Source organism: Rosa chinensis, chromosome 7 (assembly GCF_002994745.2).
Source record: "Rosa chinensis cultivar Old Blush chromosome 7, RchiOBHm-V2, whole genome shotgun sequence".
Taxonomy (NCBI): Eukaryota; Viridiplantae; Streptophyta; class Magnoliopsida; order Rosales; family Rosaceae; genus Rosa; species Rosa chinensis.
The window spans coordinates 18,571,709-18,587,495 of record NC_037094.1 but is presented as its reverse complement, the minus strand read 5'-3'; the positions used below and the strand labels follow the sequence as shown (position 1 = coordinate 18,587,495).

Genomic DNA, 15,787 nt, shown 5'->3' with positions numbered 1-15,787 from the left:
CGGGTCTTCGTGTATAGAAGATAAAGTGAGTTGTGTGAATAGCTCTTGGGGTAGAGTAATCTTCTAGGTTGAGAGAGGGTGTACAAGGGGTATCCGATTGGATACAAGGGCTCGGGTTGGGTATAAACTTGAGTGCTCGAATTGTGTATAAATTTGAGCGGTGTAATCTTGTACTTGTGTAAATCTCTCATTAGTGAAGGTGAAACTCTCTGAGGACGTAGGCAAGGAAATTGGCCGAACCTCGTTAAAATCTTGTTGTCTTATTGGCTTGTTTATTTCTTCTTTCCATCTCTACTAGTAGTACTTGCGTGACGGGGGATTAATTTCCCAACAGTGGTATCAGAGCTTCGGCTTATCGGTCGTGAATTGTTTGTCATGGCAAGTTCTAGCACCTCATCATTCAAGGTGGAGTCAATTAAATGGTTAAGGTGTTAACTCAAAAGTGCATTAGGTGGAGCCAGCTCGAGGAAAATTCCTAGCAATGTGGAGCGGGTCAAAAACTCAAGAAAGTCCTAATCAAAGGTAGTTGATAGGTGGAGTGACTCGGAGGCTAGGTGGTGCGAGCCAGACTCAAAAATCCTAATTAAAGGTGGAGTTGCAAGAGACCAAGATATGACTCAAGAGAATGATGTTTGGTGAGAGTGTATATCTCACTAAGGTGGTTCGTGGTGTCAGTGATCGTGCTTGTTCGTCGTTCGTGGTTTTCGTTCGCCGAAGGTTTGCATGTTGATCGTGGTTGCTCATCATGACTTCAGGTATTGCCTCATAGTTTGAGGTGGAGCAGTTTGATGGAAAAGGAAAATTTCACTCTATGGCAAAGGAGAGTGAAAGACATCCTAGTTCAACAGGGCTTAGTAAAGTGTTGAAGGGGAAGGATGTGAAACCGGAGAAGACAGCGGATAATGCAAGGAAAACTGTCGGGGATTTAGTGATCATAGCAGGTCTAAATCCAGAGACAGGGATGCTACAAGTGTCGTGACTAGGGTCATATGAAGCGAAAGGCTTGGATGGCATTGCTGTAGCAGAAACTAATTTTCATATGGAGATGCTCTCACAATCTCCATAGGTGACACATGTTCTTTGACTGGATATTAGATTTGGGATTGGCGTACTTTGGGTGGTGTGACGATGTCCCAAAGTTACAGAGAAATTTAATATCCTTGAGCCAGTTAGACTCCAAAGGCTGCAGGGTTTCGTCAGCAGGGGGAGTTATGAAAATCACACGTGGCGGCACGGTCCTCATACAGGGAGAACAGTGTGGTAGGTATCATCTGGTATGTCAGACCTTGATGGATAATGGGAAACAGGAGTGCGCATAGGCGAGTCTCGTTTGCGGGTACAGCAGAGACGTCGTTGACAAGTTTCCAAGTCCAGATGACGGTGAGAAGGTAAATCCTGCTAGGGAAGAGGTCGAGTCAAGGTTCCTCTTCAGAGCCAACAGGTGATTGTTGTCTCGGGGTAGTTACACATGGTATTGGCCGATTGAATCAGGGGGAGCTAGGACCAAATGCAATTGACTCTGATTATGTGTAATTGCGCAACTAGAAGGCCAATGGAATACTTGTGGGTATAACAAGTTGTGTCTCGGATTGAGATGACTTCAAGGATTGAAGTGGTGATGCGGAGCTCTCCACCAAAGTCGGGAGGGGGAGATTGTTGGGATCCCTCCTTATGTTAGAGACATTTGTCTTGTATGCAATAAAGAAAAGAAATTGCATGTGGGAGACTTTGTAAAGGAGAATGCATGTGGGAGACAAGAGAGATGAAAGCATGCGGCAAACATGGCTGGAAAACATGCAGAAGACAAGGAAAGTGAAAGCATAAAAGAAGAAGGAAAAGTGGAGGAAACATGCAATCATTGTGGCATGCAAGCACACACCGTAAGAAATGGAAAAGCATGACTTTGCTTTTCATGTGTTCACACCTATGACTTTGCTTCCACACACTGCATGGTATGTGCATGAAGTGCACTGTCTATATATATCCCATATCGGCAGAAGGAGAGTGAGAGAGGGCAGAAGCACAAAGAGAGTAAAGAGAGAGCAGAAACTTTCTTTGTGAGCAACTCGGGTCTTCGTGTATAGAAGATAAAGTGAGTTGTGTGAATAGCTCTTGGGGTAGAGTAATCTTCTAGGTTGAGAGAGGGTGTACAAGGGGTATCCGATTGGATACAAGGGCTCGGGTTGGGTATAAACTTGAGTGCTCGAATTGTGTATAAATTTGAGCGGTGTAATCTTGTACTTGTGTAAATCTCTCATTAGTGAAGGTGAAACTCTCTGAGGACGTAGGCAAGGAAATTGGCCGAACCTCGTTAAAATCTTGTTGTCTTATTGGCTTGTTTATTTCTTCTTTCCATCTCTACTAGTAGTACTTGCGTGACGGGGGATTAATTTCCCAACAGCTTCTTCATCCCAATTGATTCTTAAAACAAAGATCAGCAACAAAATCAAGCAAGCAACCATCCCAATCAAGAATCCTATCAATAATCCACTCAGCCCGAGTTTAACCTCGAAGGCTAAAACAACTCCCAAGGGCAAAGCCAGAAGGTAGAATCCACCAAGATTTGCATACATAGCCAACCATGGCCTCGCTGTTCCTCGAACAATCCCTCCGCAAGCAGCTAATGGGAAATTCACAACCTCCACCAAAGCCATGAGCAGCATCATCTTCTTCACACCTCTTACAATCCCCTTATCGTGGCTAAACAACGACCCCCAACTTCCCCTGGCTGCTACCATCACCAATCCACCTAAACAACCAGAGACCATACTCACTGCCAGAGACACAAATGCAGATTGGTATGCAGGTCCTGCCCTGTTTGCTCCGAGCTCATTTGAGACTCGAGTCGACGCACATGTTGCCAGAGACAGCATCACCGAGTATAGCAAAAGTTGTTGAAGTTTAGTACGATGGCTAAAACTCTGACTGCCTGCTTGGCATTGGCAAGCCGGCCAGTTAACAGGACCAGAATCTCATAGCACCACCATTCTAGGCAGGTAGTGAGGCAGCAAGGTCCACAAAGCTTGAGCAGTCTAATCCAATCCCGAACACCTTGGTCCAGCCACCCGCCTTCTTTCCACCTCCCTCTTTTGCCTTAACTTCAATCACACACACATAAATTGCAAGGAGAATAACAACCATAAGGTCAGTGATCCGGACAGACATTGCAACTCCCTCAATTCCTTTAGCGTTTGCAAGCACTATGTTGATTGGTATGTGAAAGGCAAGAGCGAGACCTGAGCAGAACATGGGAGGAACCGTGATGCCTTGCGAAGTAGGCTTTGAGGGGACAAAGCAATGCTGTAATAACCAAGTCTGGTAGGAGATAGAAAAGGTAGGTCTTTGCAACTGTTGAAATATCTTCTTGTTGGCCAAAATGGATCAGGATTTTGTCAACACTGAGCCACAAAATGAAATAGGAAGAGTTGCAAGAAGTAACAAGAAAGTTGTCATAAGAAGGGTCTTGTGGAGAAGCCTAATGTTTTTGGCTCCATATGCTTGACCACATACGGGCTCCATGGCACCACAGAGACCACTCAAGACAGAGAAGCCGGTGACATAGCGAAAGTGAAACCGAGTGTGCCACCAGCCAGTTGAAGCTCTCCGAGTCTTCCTAGAAAAGCTGTTGTGATGGCTATTTTGGCAAACCATGTCAAGCTGTTGTGATGGCTATTTTGCACTGATTCTCATCAACAATGCTAATCTATATATAATGCTCAGTTGTTTTTATATTGCTTCCCCCATGGATAGAATATGAACGAAGGTCAAATGTTTGAAACAAATCAGTCGAACTCATGTAGTATAATGATGCGGTGATGCCGCCACAACAGTGTTTTTCGAGGCAAATCCCAATAACATGTAGCATTTTCATTGGTTTCTATGTTTGTTAATTACTCACTACTTACCCACTGGTGTTTCAAATCTAAAGAAGCAGATCCCAATGGATCCGGCTCCTCTAAAGTAAAAACTCTCTAAAGTTTTGTAAAGTTCATCAAATCTCAATCATTCGAATAATCTAATGATTTGAAAAGCCGTCACTTCATTAAAATTAGTATTTTAAAATTTTTAGCCAATTGGAGATTAACAGTGATACTAACTTGCTGTTAACCTCATCAGAAACCAACAAAAAAAAATTTCTTTTCCCATATCAGTTCATGAACTGTGGGAAGGAAAAAAATGCCAGCATCGATCTGAATGTGGAGTATGATACAATTAGTATTGGTGTTTTTATTGAAAAAAAAAATCCTTCACAATATCAATTATACATATATAATTCCCAGACCTCTCACTAAATTATTATCAAACTAATTTAGAAGTATAATCTTTCATTCCACGATTCCCTCTCCAGAAAATCAAAACTGATCGACCATCTCCAGAATTGATTTAGATTTGAAGAGGTTGTTGCTTTAGCATTTTTGAATGGAGCCCTAATGGGAGGGCCAACTCAGTGTTCTTGATCAAGTCACTCACCTATGATAAAAGTATCCAAGGGATCTTAGGGCATTAGACCTTTATCAATTGACGCTCATGAATGCCTATATAGTATATATCAAAGACTCAAAGTGGCGATTGAGGACCATATATATTTCAAAGAAAAAGTTAATTAAGTTGTGCATCATATCCTTGGGCCAACTGTTGTGTTGCATATAGAGATGGAACCTCTCAACCAAAGACCGACGCGGTTTCACCAATGGATTGGGAAAACATATGTCATCTCACAGTTCGTGAACTGTATCTGGGAAAGGATTTTTTTTTTTTTTTTTTTAATGAGGTAAACGGCAAGAGTTAGTCTCACGGTTAACCTCAAATTGACTAAAATTTCTAAAATACTCAATTTTAATGAAGTGGCATCTTTCTAAATCATTAGATTACTTGGAGGATTGAGATTTCACGAACTTTACAAACTTTAGAGAGTTTTCACTTTAGAGGAGCCGGATCCGATCCGAATAATATGTGGCATAGAACCATGATCTTCTCACACCTGGAGGAAACTCCACTTTTTATAGCTTTGATCTTGATGGTCTTATGCCAACGAATAGCCTGTTCTTTGAGTCATGCTCTCTGCCAATCTTGCTACGCTTCAGCTGACCCGTAGAATATGCATTTCATGATTTATGAAATAAATGGAAGCTACTTCCATCTTTCTTTGCACCTGAAACAAAACCAAGTAAAATGATCAAAATATTAGCTCTATGAAATAAAAAGAAGAATCACAGTGTACACAACTATTCATCCTTATACACAAAAAGATTGGGTCATTAACAGACACCATTACTGTCAAGCCTTAAATTTCCTCCAATCCTAATATCAGTGTCAATGAAATCCACAGCCACTGGTACACATAAAATATACAAAACAAACACAAATATTCTCCCAGAAAATAGCAGAAAATGATTGAATTCTTCAATGAAAGAGCTTAGACTAACAGAAACACAGCATGATGTACGCACTGAGCTTAGACTAACAGAAACAAGCACCAGTACGTTCAATCACTTGTGCAAATAAGTAGCACGATGTTAAAATCATACTCAAGCCAGCTCGTCGATCGTATCGAGTTAATTGAATTCTTCGCTTATGGTGCTAACTACTGAGATTAAGGACAAAAACAGCTCAACACCACATATTCATGTTTCCCACCCACATGAAGAAAGCATTTCTTTTTCCTTTGATACATTTTTTCTACTCTAAAAGATCATCATCACTTCCACATTTCTTCACCTTCATGCTTTGCTTTCATCATTACCTCATCTTTTACATAATTTACAAACCACTTTCATACTCCACTTTCATTATTTTTCTTCATCTCATCATTTCACTCTTCTTTTTCTTCCCTATTTAAACACATTCTCCTCTCACTCTCAATCACCAATTCCTGAATCCATAACACACATTCCTTCATCTATTTCATCTTCTTTGTGTCTCTATTTCCTTTCCATTTTCCCATCCATCCTCTAGTCATCTCCACGAGTTCGAGCAAGGCCAAAGGAAGAAGAAGAGAAGCTGTGAGCATCACCATCCATATCCATCCTTGAAGCTTGCTTTCGAGATTCAAGAGCCCACAACGTTTATCATCCATCTCATCTTCATCCACGGTGTAATCCGATTCTCCTTTGTAACCTTTGCTTTGAATTTCGTTGGTTATGAACTAGTTGACACATGTGTTTGAACAAATATTAAATTTCTGGAATTTTTATGATTAATTGAGAATTTTCAGATTTATATTATTGTTCTTCGAGAGTTGCTTATGTGGGTTTGTTTAATTAAATTTGCATTATAGATATCCTTTGTGTATTAATCTTATTTGGGTCGACACTTATAAGGTTTATGCATAATTGTTGCTAGGTTTAAGAATATGAAATCGACTTTTCGTTTTGTGTAAACTTAAATCAAAGTAGTAAAGGTTTTGTACAAAGATCGAATTTAATTAACGAGGATTGCAATTAGGTCGACTTTTCCATACTAAGTTGTACACTTGAGTTGATAGCCTTTCTCTATGTGTAATGCATTAAACATGTTGTGATTAACTAGCTTTCTAGTGCTTGAATGCATGTTTGATAGGATTGATCTAGGTGCTTTCGCTTAGGTTAATTAGCATTGAAAAGTAAAATATGGGAAATTGTTTGCTTTTAACGTTTCACATGATCAACTCCTCTCTCATGACTTTGATGAACAATATTAGGGTTTGATTCAATTTTAATCATATGTTTCGATTTTGATCTTTGTTCTCTCATTCCACTCGTATTTTTATGTTTTTGCATTTTAATTATTTTGTTAACTTAGTTTTATTTTCGAAAATCCAAAAACAAAATCCCCCATTTTTTCGTAAATAATGTTTATAGTTGTGAATATATTTGTGAATATTACACTTTGTTTTAATTTTAATTGATTAATTGTTTGACAATGACAGGTGTACCCTCAATCCCCGGAATAGAACGATCCCTATTTGCTTATACTACTAACGATATTTCAGGGTTAAATTGCGCGCTTGCTTACAGCGCGTCATCATTTCACTCTTCTTTTTCTTCCCTATATAAACACTTTCTCCTCTCATTCTAACCACACATTCCTTCATCCATTCCATCTCCTTGTCTCTCCATTTCCTTTCCATTTTCCTTTCCACCCTCTAGAGCAAGCCACGAGTTCAAGCAAGGCCAAGGGAGAAGAAGAATTGCCGTGAGCATCATCCTCCATCATCATCCTTGAAGCTTGCTTTCGAGATTCAAGAGACTACATCCTCAATTCGTTCATCTCATCTCCATCTCACAGTGTAATCCGATTCTCCTTTGTAACCTTTGCTTTGATTTCGTTGGTTTTGTTCTAGTTGACATATATGTATGAACAAAGTATTATTTCTGGAATTTTTATGATTAATTGATATTTTCAGATTCATATCATTGTTCTTCGAGAGTTGCTTATGTGGGTTTGCTTAATTAAATTTGCGTTATAGATATCCTTTGTGTATTAATCTTATTTGGGTCGACACTTATAGGGTTTATGCATAATTGTTGCTAGGTTTAAGAACATGAAATCGACTTTTCGTTTTGTGTAAACTTAAATCAAAGTAGTAAAGGTTTTGCACAAAGATCGAATTTAATTAACGAGGATTGCAATTAGGTGGACTTTTCCATACTAAGTTGTACACTTGAGTTGATAGCCTTTCTTTATGTGTAATGCATTAAACATGTTGTGATTAACTAGCTTTCTAGTGCTTGAATGCATGTTTGATAGGATTGATCTAGGTGCTTTCGCTTAGGTTAATTAGCATTGAAAAGTAAAATATGGGAAATTGTTTGCTTTTAACGTTTCACATGATCAACTCCTTTCTCATGACTTAGATGAACAATATTAGGGTTTGAATCAATTTTAATCATATGTTTCGATTTTGATCTTTGTTCCCTCATTCCATTCATATTTTTATGTTTTTGCATTTTAATTATTTTGTTAACTTAGTTTTATTTTCGAAAATCCAAAAACAAAATTCCCCATTTTTCGTAAATAATGTTTATAGTTGTGAATATATTTGTGAATATTATACTTTGTTTTAATTTTAATTGTTTAAATTGTTTGACAATGACAGGTGTACCATCAATCCCCGGAATAGAACGATCCCTACTTGCTTATACTACTAACGACATTTCAGGGTTAAATTATGCGCTTGCTTTTAGCGCATCATGGAGAAGAAGAGAAGGAAAGCGGAAGATCTCTTTGTTCTATGTCTATTTTACTCAAGTCCTCATCTACCTTAAGAGGAGGTTTGGCTTCGCTTCGGTATCTCGGTGGAATATACACAAGCCATGGAATGCAAGCTCAGTATGTATTTGTTTGTGGAATTTTATTAGAATTGGGCTTCATTTTTGGGTTTCGGGCTTGGACGGGCTCAATTTATTTTTAGTGTTCATAAATGACCCGCATTTTAGATGAAATTGCATAATCAAATGTTTCGGAAAAATTACAAGAATTGGGTATTGAGAGTACCGAGAATCAGAGTAATAATTGTCTTGGTGGTGTGGAAACGAATGAACCAAATCTGGAAAAAAGAAGAAGATAGAGATAAAAGTGAGAATAGGTGAAACGGTGAAAGAAGAAGTTGAGCAATGAAACTGTTGTCTTCCTATTTCAGCCGTTAGATGTGTTATTATACATGTGGCGGTTTAGGATGGAAAGCTTAGGTAGCTCAAGTAAATAAGCAGCTCAAAAGAGGATCCTCTCCCTTCGAATTTGGCTATAAAAACGACCTCTGTGGACGACCTGTGAGGTTGTTTAGTTTGCAAAATCATCTTGTTACTGAGCTTGTCGTTTGTTGTCGTTTGTTGCCGTTCATCTTTAGTTTTCAGTTTTTCACCCCCTTAATTTCCCTTATCACCCACCGTTTTCTCCACCATTCTACCATGGATAACAGCAACAACAACAGCGGAGGACACAGCGGGGGTCACCGCCCTCAAAAGCCAAACCTACCCACCCAAGCCCCTCCCAATGCCGGGAGTCTTGCTTCTCAAGCTGCCAACCTCAAGGCCAACGAAGCGTATTGGAAGGCATAGTGGGAGTATGAGCAGTTCCTACAACGTCGAAGAGGGAGAGGGCTGAGAGGGAGAGGGAGGCGGAGGAGCGGAGGAGGGGTGGGGGTCGCTAAGATGGGTGACAATGTTGGTGTCGGAGGAGTATGCGGCTTTAGTGTCTTAATTAATTTAGATTCGAATGTGTGTTAGTGTAGGTCACTACTACAAAAAAGCATTTAAGGACGTTCAAAAAACGTCTTTGAAAACTTTAGATGACACGCAAAAAAAACGTCATGTATCAAGGAGTCATTGTAAGTGCCTTTTAAGGACGTTGGAAAAACGTCCTAAAATGTCTACTAGGACACGTGAAAAGTGTCCTTGTATCTCTAGAAAACGTCATCTAATGTCTTCTAAGACGTTTAAAAAACGTCCTCTAATATCTATTAGGACGTTCAAAAAATGTCATCTAATGTTTACTATGACACTAGATAAGTGTCCTTAAATCTAAAAAACATGTCCTTGTATGTATTAGAGGACATCTAAATAATGTCGACATATATGAAAAACGTCCTCAAAACTTCCATATGAAACGCAAAAAAAAAATATATTGGCAACCAATGATCTATGAATGCCATATACCAACCAAAATTATATATTATTGACCAAAGTACTGTTTGAATGATACCAAATACAAAATTCCTAGTAAGTTCCTATCTACATCAATTTCCTCACGACTGCACTACATCCAAGTTATCTTTGAACTGCAAAAACGATTAAAGAGGAGTATTACAAAATTTGTTAATGCTAGAAGTAATGCTAAAAAGAAGATAACATGCACAACTAATTCATAAGCATGAAGTACTGTCTTAAAAGAGTACATGTCCTAAACATTTTCTAACTACTAATAATTAATACTCGGAGCAAAAATGGTAAGAACTAACCTCACAAAATCTTCAAGCAGCTTAATGATAAAGATTATATGTAATCAGGAAATTTCAAGTGACCTATTAACCTGTGACAAGAAAACTGCAGATTTAGTCACCCAACATAAAAGGAAATACATTATCTCATTACAGATACTCCATTCTTCCACCACTTATAAAAGTTCAAGCGTGGAACACATGACAAGTAATAAGAAAGGATCATATTAGTCATGCTGAACACATGACAACTTGGCCTATACAAAGAGCTTATCCAAAGAAAAACAAATAGCCTAATACTTGGTTAATCATTGCATAGTGTAAAGCCAAGAGCAGTAGGACTTTTCTGGACAGATAATATGAGCTCTAGATAGTTCAGACTCATGTGGTTATAGTTGTTAGTTCCAAAGCATATGTATAAGCATTTTTAAAGAAGAAACATGAAAAACAAGTTAAGTGATCAAAATACTGCATACGAACAAACACACAGCGTTGACCATATTAATAATCAAATTACCAATTATGATCTTGAACTTACATATCTATGTGAATAGCATCCTTCTATACCCAATGCTGCTCATATTTTTCTCACCAAACCTGCTCAAACGTTAACAAGAAACCCAAATAAGGATATTAATTTCAGCCTTGAAATTCAAATACCCAAAACACTAAGATGAAATGTCTAAGAAGCTTCTTTCTTATCCAAGAACACAAATACATATAAGTAAAATGTCTAGAAACCCACTAAATAAAAGGTGAGATTCACATTTAAGAGAGAAGCCAGATGAAATATGCAAGCTATAAATTTAGATCTCAAGTTAAAAAACAAACCAATATTGTTGCACTAAGTACAAGTTAGGAACTGCAATCCCAACTGAGAAACAAACCAATATTGATGCACTAAGTACAAGCTAGAAACTGAGATCCGAATTGAGAAACAAACCAATGTTGGTGCACTAAGTATAAGCTAGAAACTATATCCAAATTAAGAAATAAGCCAACAAAATTATTTGTCTTTATTACCAAACTTGAACTAGCATTAAGAAATAAGCCAATATTAAAATTACAAGTCCATCCGACGGTCTGATCTTCACATATCACAAATCGAACGATCGTAATCGATCGAAATCGTCAAATTCATAACTAAATCATACGATATCCAAAAATTGCGTATAATATATCGAAATGATCGTATTAAAGTGTAGAATCTAAAAATGTAAACAAATCACATTTTTAACCCCCGGAGGTGGCCGGAAAGATTCGCCGGAGTTAGGGCCGAGCCGCCGCCGACCACCGCCAATGGTGTCTGGACCAGGCTACTCCTCTTCATCTCATCAAGCCCAACCATTTTCCTAACTAGCATGTAGTCTGAAAATGACCGGAAGAGGTTGAAATTACCTAAAACAATCGAGGTGGCCGGAATTTTTCCAGAAACCGGCGAGAATTGCAGAAAACGGCGAGCTTGATTTTGAAGTAAAAAATTCAATTTCAGGCCTGGATTCCTTCTGGAGAGTTGTTAAAAACATCAAGGCGAACTAACTGGTTCAAGAATCACTCAAAACGAAGCTCCACAGCTCGAGATATCTTGATCGAAAGCTTCGGTGGCCGGAAAATTTCCAGAATCCGGCGAGCTTGAATTCCGACGTAAAAACTTCAACAACTCGCTTCGATACCTTCATGAAAGTTGTTCAGAACTTCAATCTGAGTTCACCAGCTCAAGAATCAGAAGAAATGATGGTCTGTAGCTCGAGATATCTGTATCGATTGCTTGGTTTTTTCGATTTTTGATCGGGGTTGGCTTCCAGCTGCCACCACGCGCAGCTCCGCCGTGGAAGGACACTTCTGGGAGTTCAGGAGGTGGAGGCGAGCTCGAGGATGAAGTTTGGTGAGGATTGGTGACCGGTAGCGTGAGATATCAAGCTTGGAACCAAAACGAGCTCAAACCGGGCGGAGCATCCCTTTGTTGCTCAAAACATGGAAACATGTTCCCCTTTTCCTTTATCCACAGTAAAACCACTATCGGTTATTACAAGGGTTGGTTAGCAGATAAAGCTATATAAGGCAATCTGCCTCCATTATAAGAATCTATTGACGAATATAACCTTGCTTTAACTTATTTCCTTTTAGTTTCCTATAATTCACTTGGAACAATTCCTTTTTTGGTTCAGATTCGAACAGTATGGTGACTTCCTCAATAAGATGGTAGAATTCCAGTTGCAAGCATTTCTTTTTGTTTGTGTTGCAAGAATCATACCTCATGCTTGAAATTACTCTAGGCTAGCTAATACTTGCTTTGCATCTTCCACACCTTCATATCAGTTCCGTTATTCCACAACTCTTCAATTATCTATCCGCAGCCGCCTCAATTCATCACCTGGGAAGGTGGGGCTAGAAGTTAGTGTTCGATATGCAGGATTTCTTATGTCTTGGCATGAACAGTCTTGGGAAAGCGACCAAGCTCCCACGAGGCACCACCACTGATCATGTTTTTTACATTTGTTTCTGAAAGATAGTGAATTCTACATTTTTCAGCAAACTTTCTACAGAGAATTAGCTTGTTCATGGTGGGATAATAAGAAAGAGGAAGGAAAGCTTACCATGTCGCGCTAAGTGGCCTAGTGCTAACTCAATGTGGCGCTTGATTGGTGAGGGTTCATTATTTGCATTATGTACAATCATAAAAGTGCACCGTCCCCAATCAAAAGAGACCTTCCATTTTTGGTCCCCCTATAATTAAATAACCAGATTAGCTCAGTCCAAAGGATGATTAAACTGTAATGTTTCAATGCAATAATTCTTTAATAATATTTGATAAGCACAGAAAAAAATTGAAGCCTTGAAGACAACCACAGGAAGAGCTTTTTAATAGTCTTTTACCTTGTGTAGATGCCCTAGACTCGAATTTTGTGAAATTTGCAATCCCACAAGCAACTTGTGCAAGAACATCCGGATGCCCACATCTGACCATTCCTAGCAATGCCTTAATGCCACCTTCTGCCCTTAGCTTGCTCTGTAATTTATCTGAACAATGCAATTTCATTGGTGTTAGTGACAGCAGAATATACGACATAAAATTAGTTTTATCTGGAAAGTAGATAAAGAAACACCCTGCTGAAGAATGATGTAGATCCTACTTTTAGCCTTTGATGTGATTAAGAATATCATTAGGGAATTGACTACAGATTTGAACCATTTGATAAACAGATTTAAAGAAATTCACGAAAGTACTTGTAATTGAACTAGCAAGGATTTTATTATATTTGATTGTTTGACAGGCCTCATAATTAGGTCATGATGTAATTTTCTTCAGACTGGAGCATAGAAGTTTAAAATGAAACCCCAGCTTCTCTCTAGTTCTTCACTATCCGTTCCCTCTTTCTCTTCTTTTCTCCCTCTTCTATTATCTCTAGAGAAATAGTTCTCTTTTTTTTAGTGAACCTGATACAAGACTTGAGGCAGGTGGATATTCCTATATACCAACAATTTGAATTATTTGAGACACAAGCTGGTGGGCATGCAAATGTTGGCTGCACTGAAAGAGATTTAAGAAATGCGGTGCGAGATGAGAGAGAAGAAGTCAAGGGCCATGACGTTGACATTTTATATGAGCACTTCAAAGCTGAGCAAGAGAAGGATCCAGATTTCTTTTTTGAATTTTATACAGATGAAGAAAACAGGCTGGTCAGATGTTTATGGGTTGATTCAATTGGAAAAAAATCATATACATATTTTGGTGATGTGGTTGTTTTTGATACAACATACAACACCAATCGTTATAAGATGATTTTTGCTCCAATAGTAGGTGTGAACCACCATGGGCAAACCATTGTTTTTGGATGTGCCTTTTTGAGCGATGAGACATTTGATTCGTTTGTTTGGTTGTTGACTACATGGCTTGCAGCAATGCCCAAAAGTGCCCCGAATGTTATTATCACCGATCAAGATCAAGCAATTAGTAAGGCAATTGCTCATGTTTTGCCAAACACATTTCACAGGTATTGTGTGTGGCATATTTTGAAGAAATTTCCAGAGAAGACTAATGTAGCTTTTATGCAAGAGTATTATCAACTTTTCAAGACATGTATATGGGATTCGGAGTGTCCAGAAGAATTTGAAAAGAGATGGTTTGAAGCATTGGAAAAAAGTCAACAGACAAATAATGAATGGTTAGAAAAGATGTATGAATTGCGTGGTAGGTGGATTCCAGCATACGTTAATAAAAACTTTTCAGCAGGGATGTCAAGCAGTCAAAGAGTAGAATCTGCACATGCTTTCTTCAAGTGTTATTGTGATAAAGAAAACACCTTGATGGATTTTGTCACTCGTTTCAATAGGGCGGTTGCTCATCAGAGACATGAAGAATTGGTTGAAGACCATAGAGATTTGAATGAGACACCTAACTTGAAATTAGGGATGCCAATGGAGGTCCAAATGGCTCAATTGTATACCAAAAAGTATTTTCAGTACTTTCAAGCTCAGCTTCATAATGGTAATGGTTATATCATAAATGCCGTAATGGAAGATAACAGTCGTTGTGTTTACAAGACTGAAAGGGTGTTTGCTCAAAACCTTAGGATGCGGACGCTTGTATATGATAAGATATCAAAAATAGTGATATGCAGTTGTAAAATGTTTGAGTTTGAAGGTATTCCTTGCAGGCATATATTGGCTCTATTACGACTAAAGCAGATTATGGAATTGCCAAAGGAATATATTCTGCGAAGATGGACAAGGTTTTCAAGAATTTGTAGAGATAGCTGCCAAGGGCAAGATGGTGCAGATAATTCATTAATAATGAGACACAATGGTATGTTCAAAATTGCATCCGGTTTAATTGATGAGGCGGCCATTTCACTAGAAGGGACTGAACTTGTGCAAAAGGCATTTGAAGGACTTATGGAACAAATTAAGAAACTAAATCTTTCTATTGGGCAAGCTTCTATCAAAAATTCCTCAGCGGGAACTTCTAGAGAGAATCATTTCCTAGATCCTTCTCGAGTGAAGACTAAAGGTAGTGGAAAACGCATAACATCATGGAGACACAGGAAAAGAAAAGTCAGACATTGTTCTAAATGTCAAAGTACTAAACATACTAAGAAGACATGCACATTTGATAGGTGAGTATTGGTCAATATATATATATATATATATATATATGCAAATTAATTCTATGTTTTCTATTCAAAAAGGTTACTCTTTTGAAAGTCGATGTATCATTCTTTTTGCTAGGTCAGAGATTGTGGAAAATGCTGTCAACAAAGCATTGGGTGAACAAGATTACTTGATTGATGAACTATAACTTGTAAGTTGTTCCATTTGATGCTTGTGTCAGCTGTGTTGGTGTGCGTTTTCTTCTTCTTCTTGGTATTCTAATAATAATGTAATGAAATTCTGTATGTGGTATTATTCCTTCATGAAAACTGAATTCATATATTAATTTTATGCAGGTAACAGACAAAGCAAGCTCTAGGAAATTTGTAGTTGAGAGCATGTTTTGGACTTTCTCGATGCTTCATACAAGTCTGGTTGCATATTGTTATTCTGCTTGTGGAGGTCTACTTTGTGTTTACATAATTTACTAGTAGCAAATTTTTGCTTAGATAATTTACTCGCAGCAGTGATTTAGTGATTTGGAAGTGTAATGAGAAGTTTTTGTGTATATGAGAAGGTCAAAAACATTCTGGTATCTATTTCATATGCATGTAGACTAAGATCTGCCGATCTGGTCTTTCCTTTCACTTATGAGCAACTAGTTTTCAGAGTAAAAAAAATGGAAGTGTAATAACATGCACTCGAAACATGTTAGAGGAGATATGAATAATTCCTCAGCTCCGTAATAACATGCTTTCCCCCCAAGACACAGGGATTATT

The 15,787-nt window shown here is 38.3% G+C and overlaps 1 protein-coding gene, 1 long non-coding RNA gene and 1 pseudogene across 2 annotated transcripts; 1 reads left to right on the top strand and 2 right to left on the bottom strand.

The window, feature by feature from the left end:
• Positions 1-2,322: 2,322 nt before the first annotated feature.
• On the bottom strand, positions 2,323-7,003 carry LOC112177534 (annotated as a pseudogene).
• Positions 7,004-9,632: 2,629 nt separating this feature from the next.
• Positions 9,633-10,281, bottom strand: LOC112176577. The gene is made up of 2 exons (XR_005803400.1): positions 9,938-10,281; positions 9,633-9,757 (listed from the first exon to the last, which is right to left on the bottom strand). It is a non-coding gene; the product is annotated as an uncharacterized LOC112176577 (long non-coding RNA).
• A 1,312-nt stretch (positions 10,282-11,593) lies between these two features.
• Positions 11,594-15,215, top strand: LOC121050618 (protein FAR1-RELATED SEQUENCE 5-like). The gene is made up of 4 exons (XM_040511356.1): positions 11,594-11,653; positions 11,722-11,796; positions 13,376-15,033; positions 15,146-15,215. Exons 1-4 carry the CDS (start codon positions 11,594-11,596, stop codon positions 15,213-15,215), a joined length of 1,863 nt encoding a protein of 620 aa, XP_040367290.1.
• Positions 15,216-15,787: the final 572 nt, after the last annotated feature.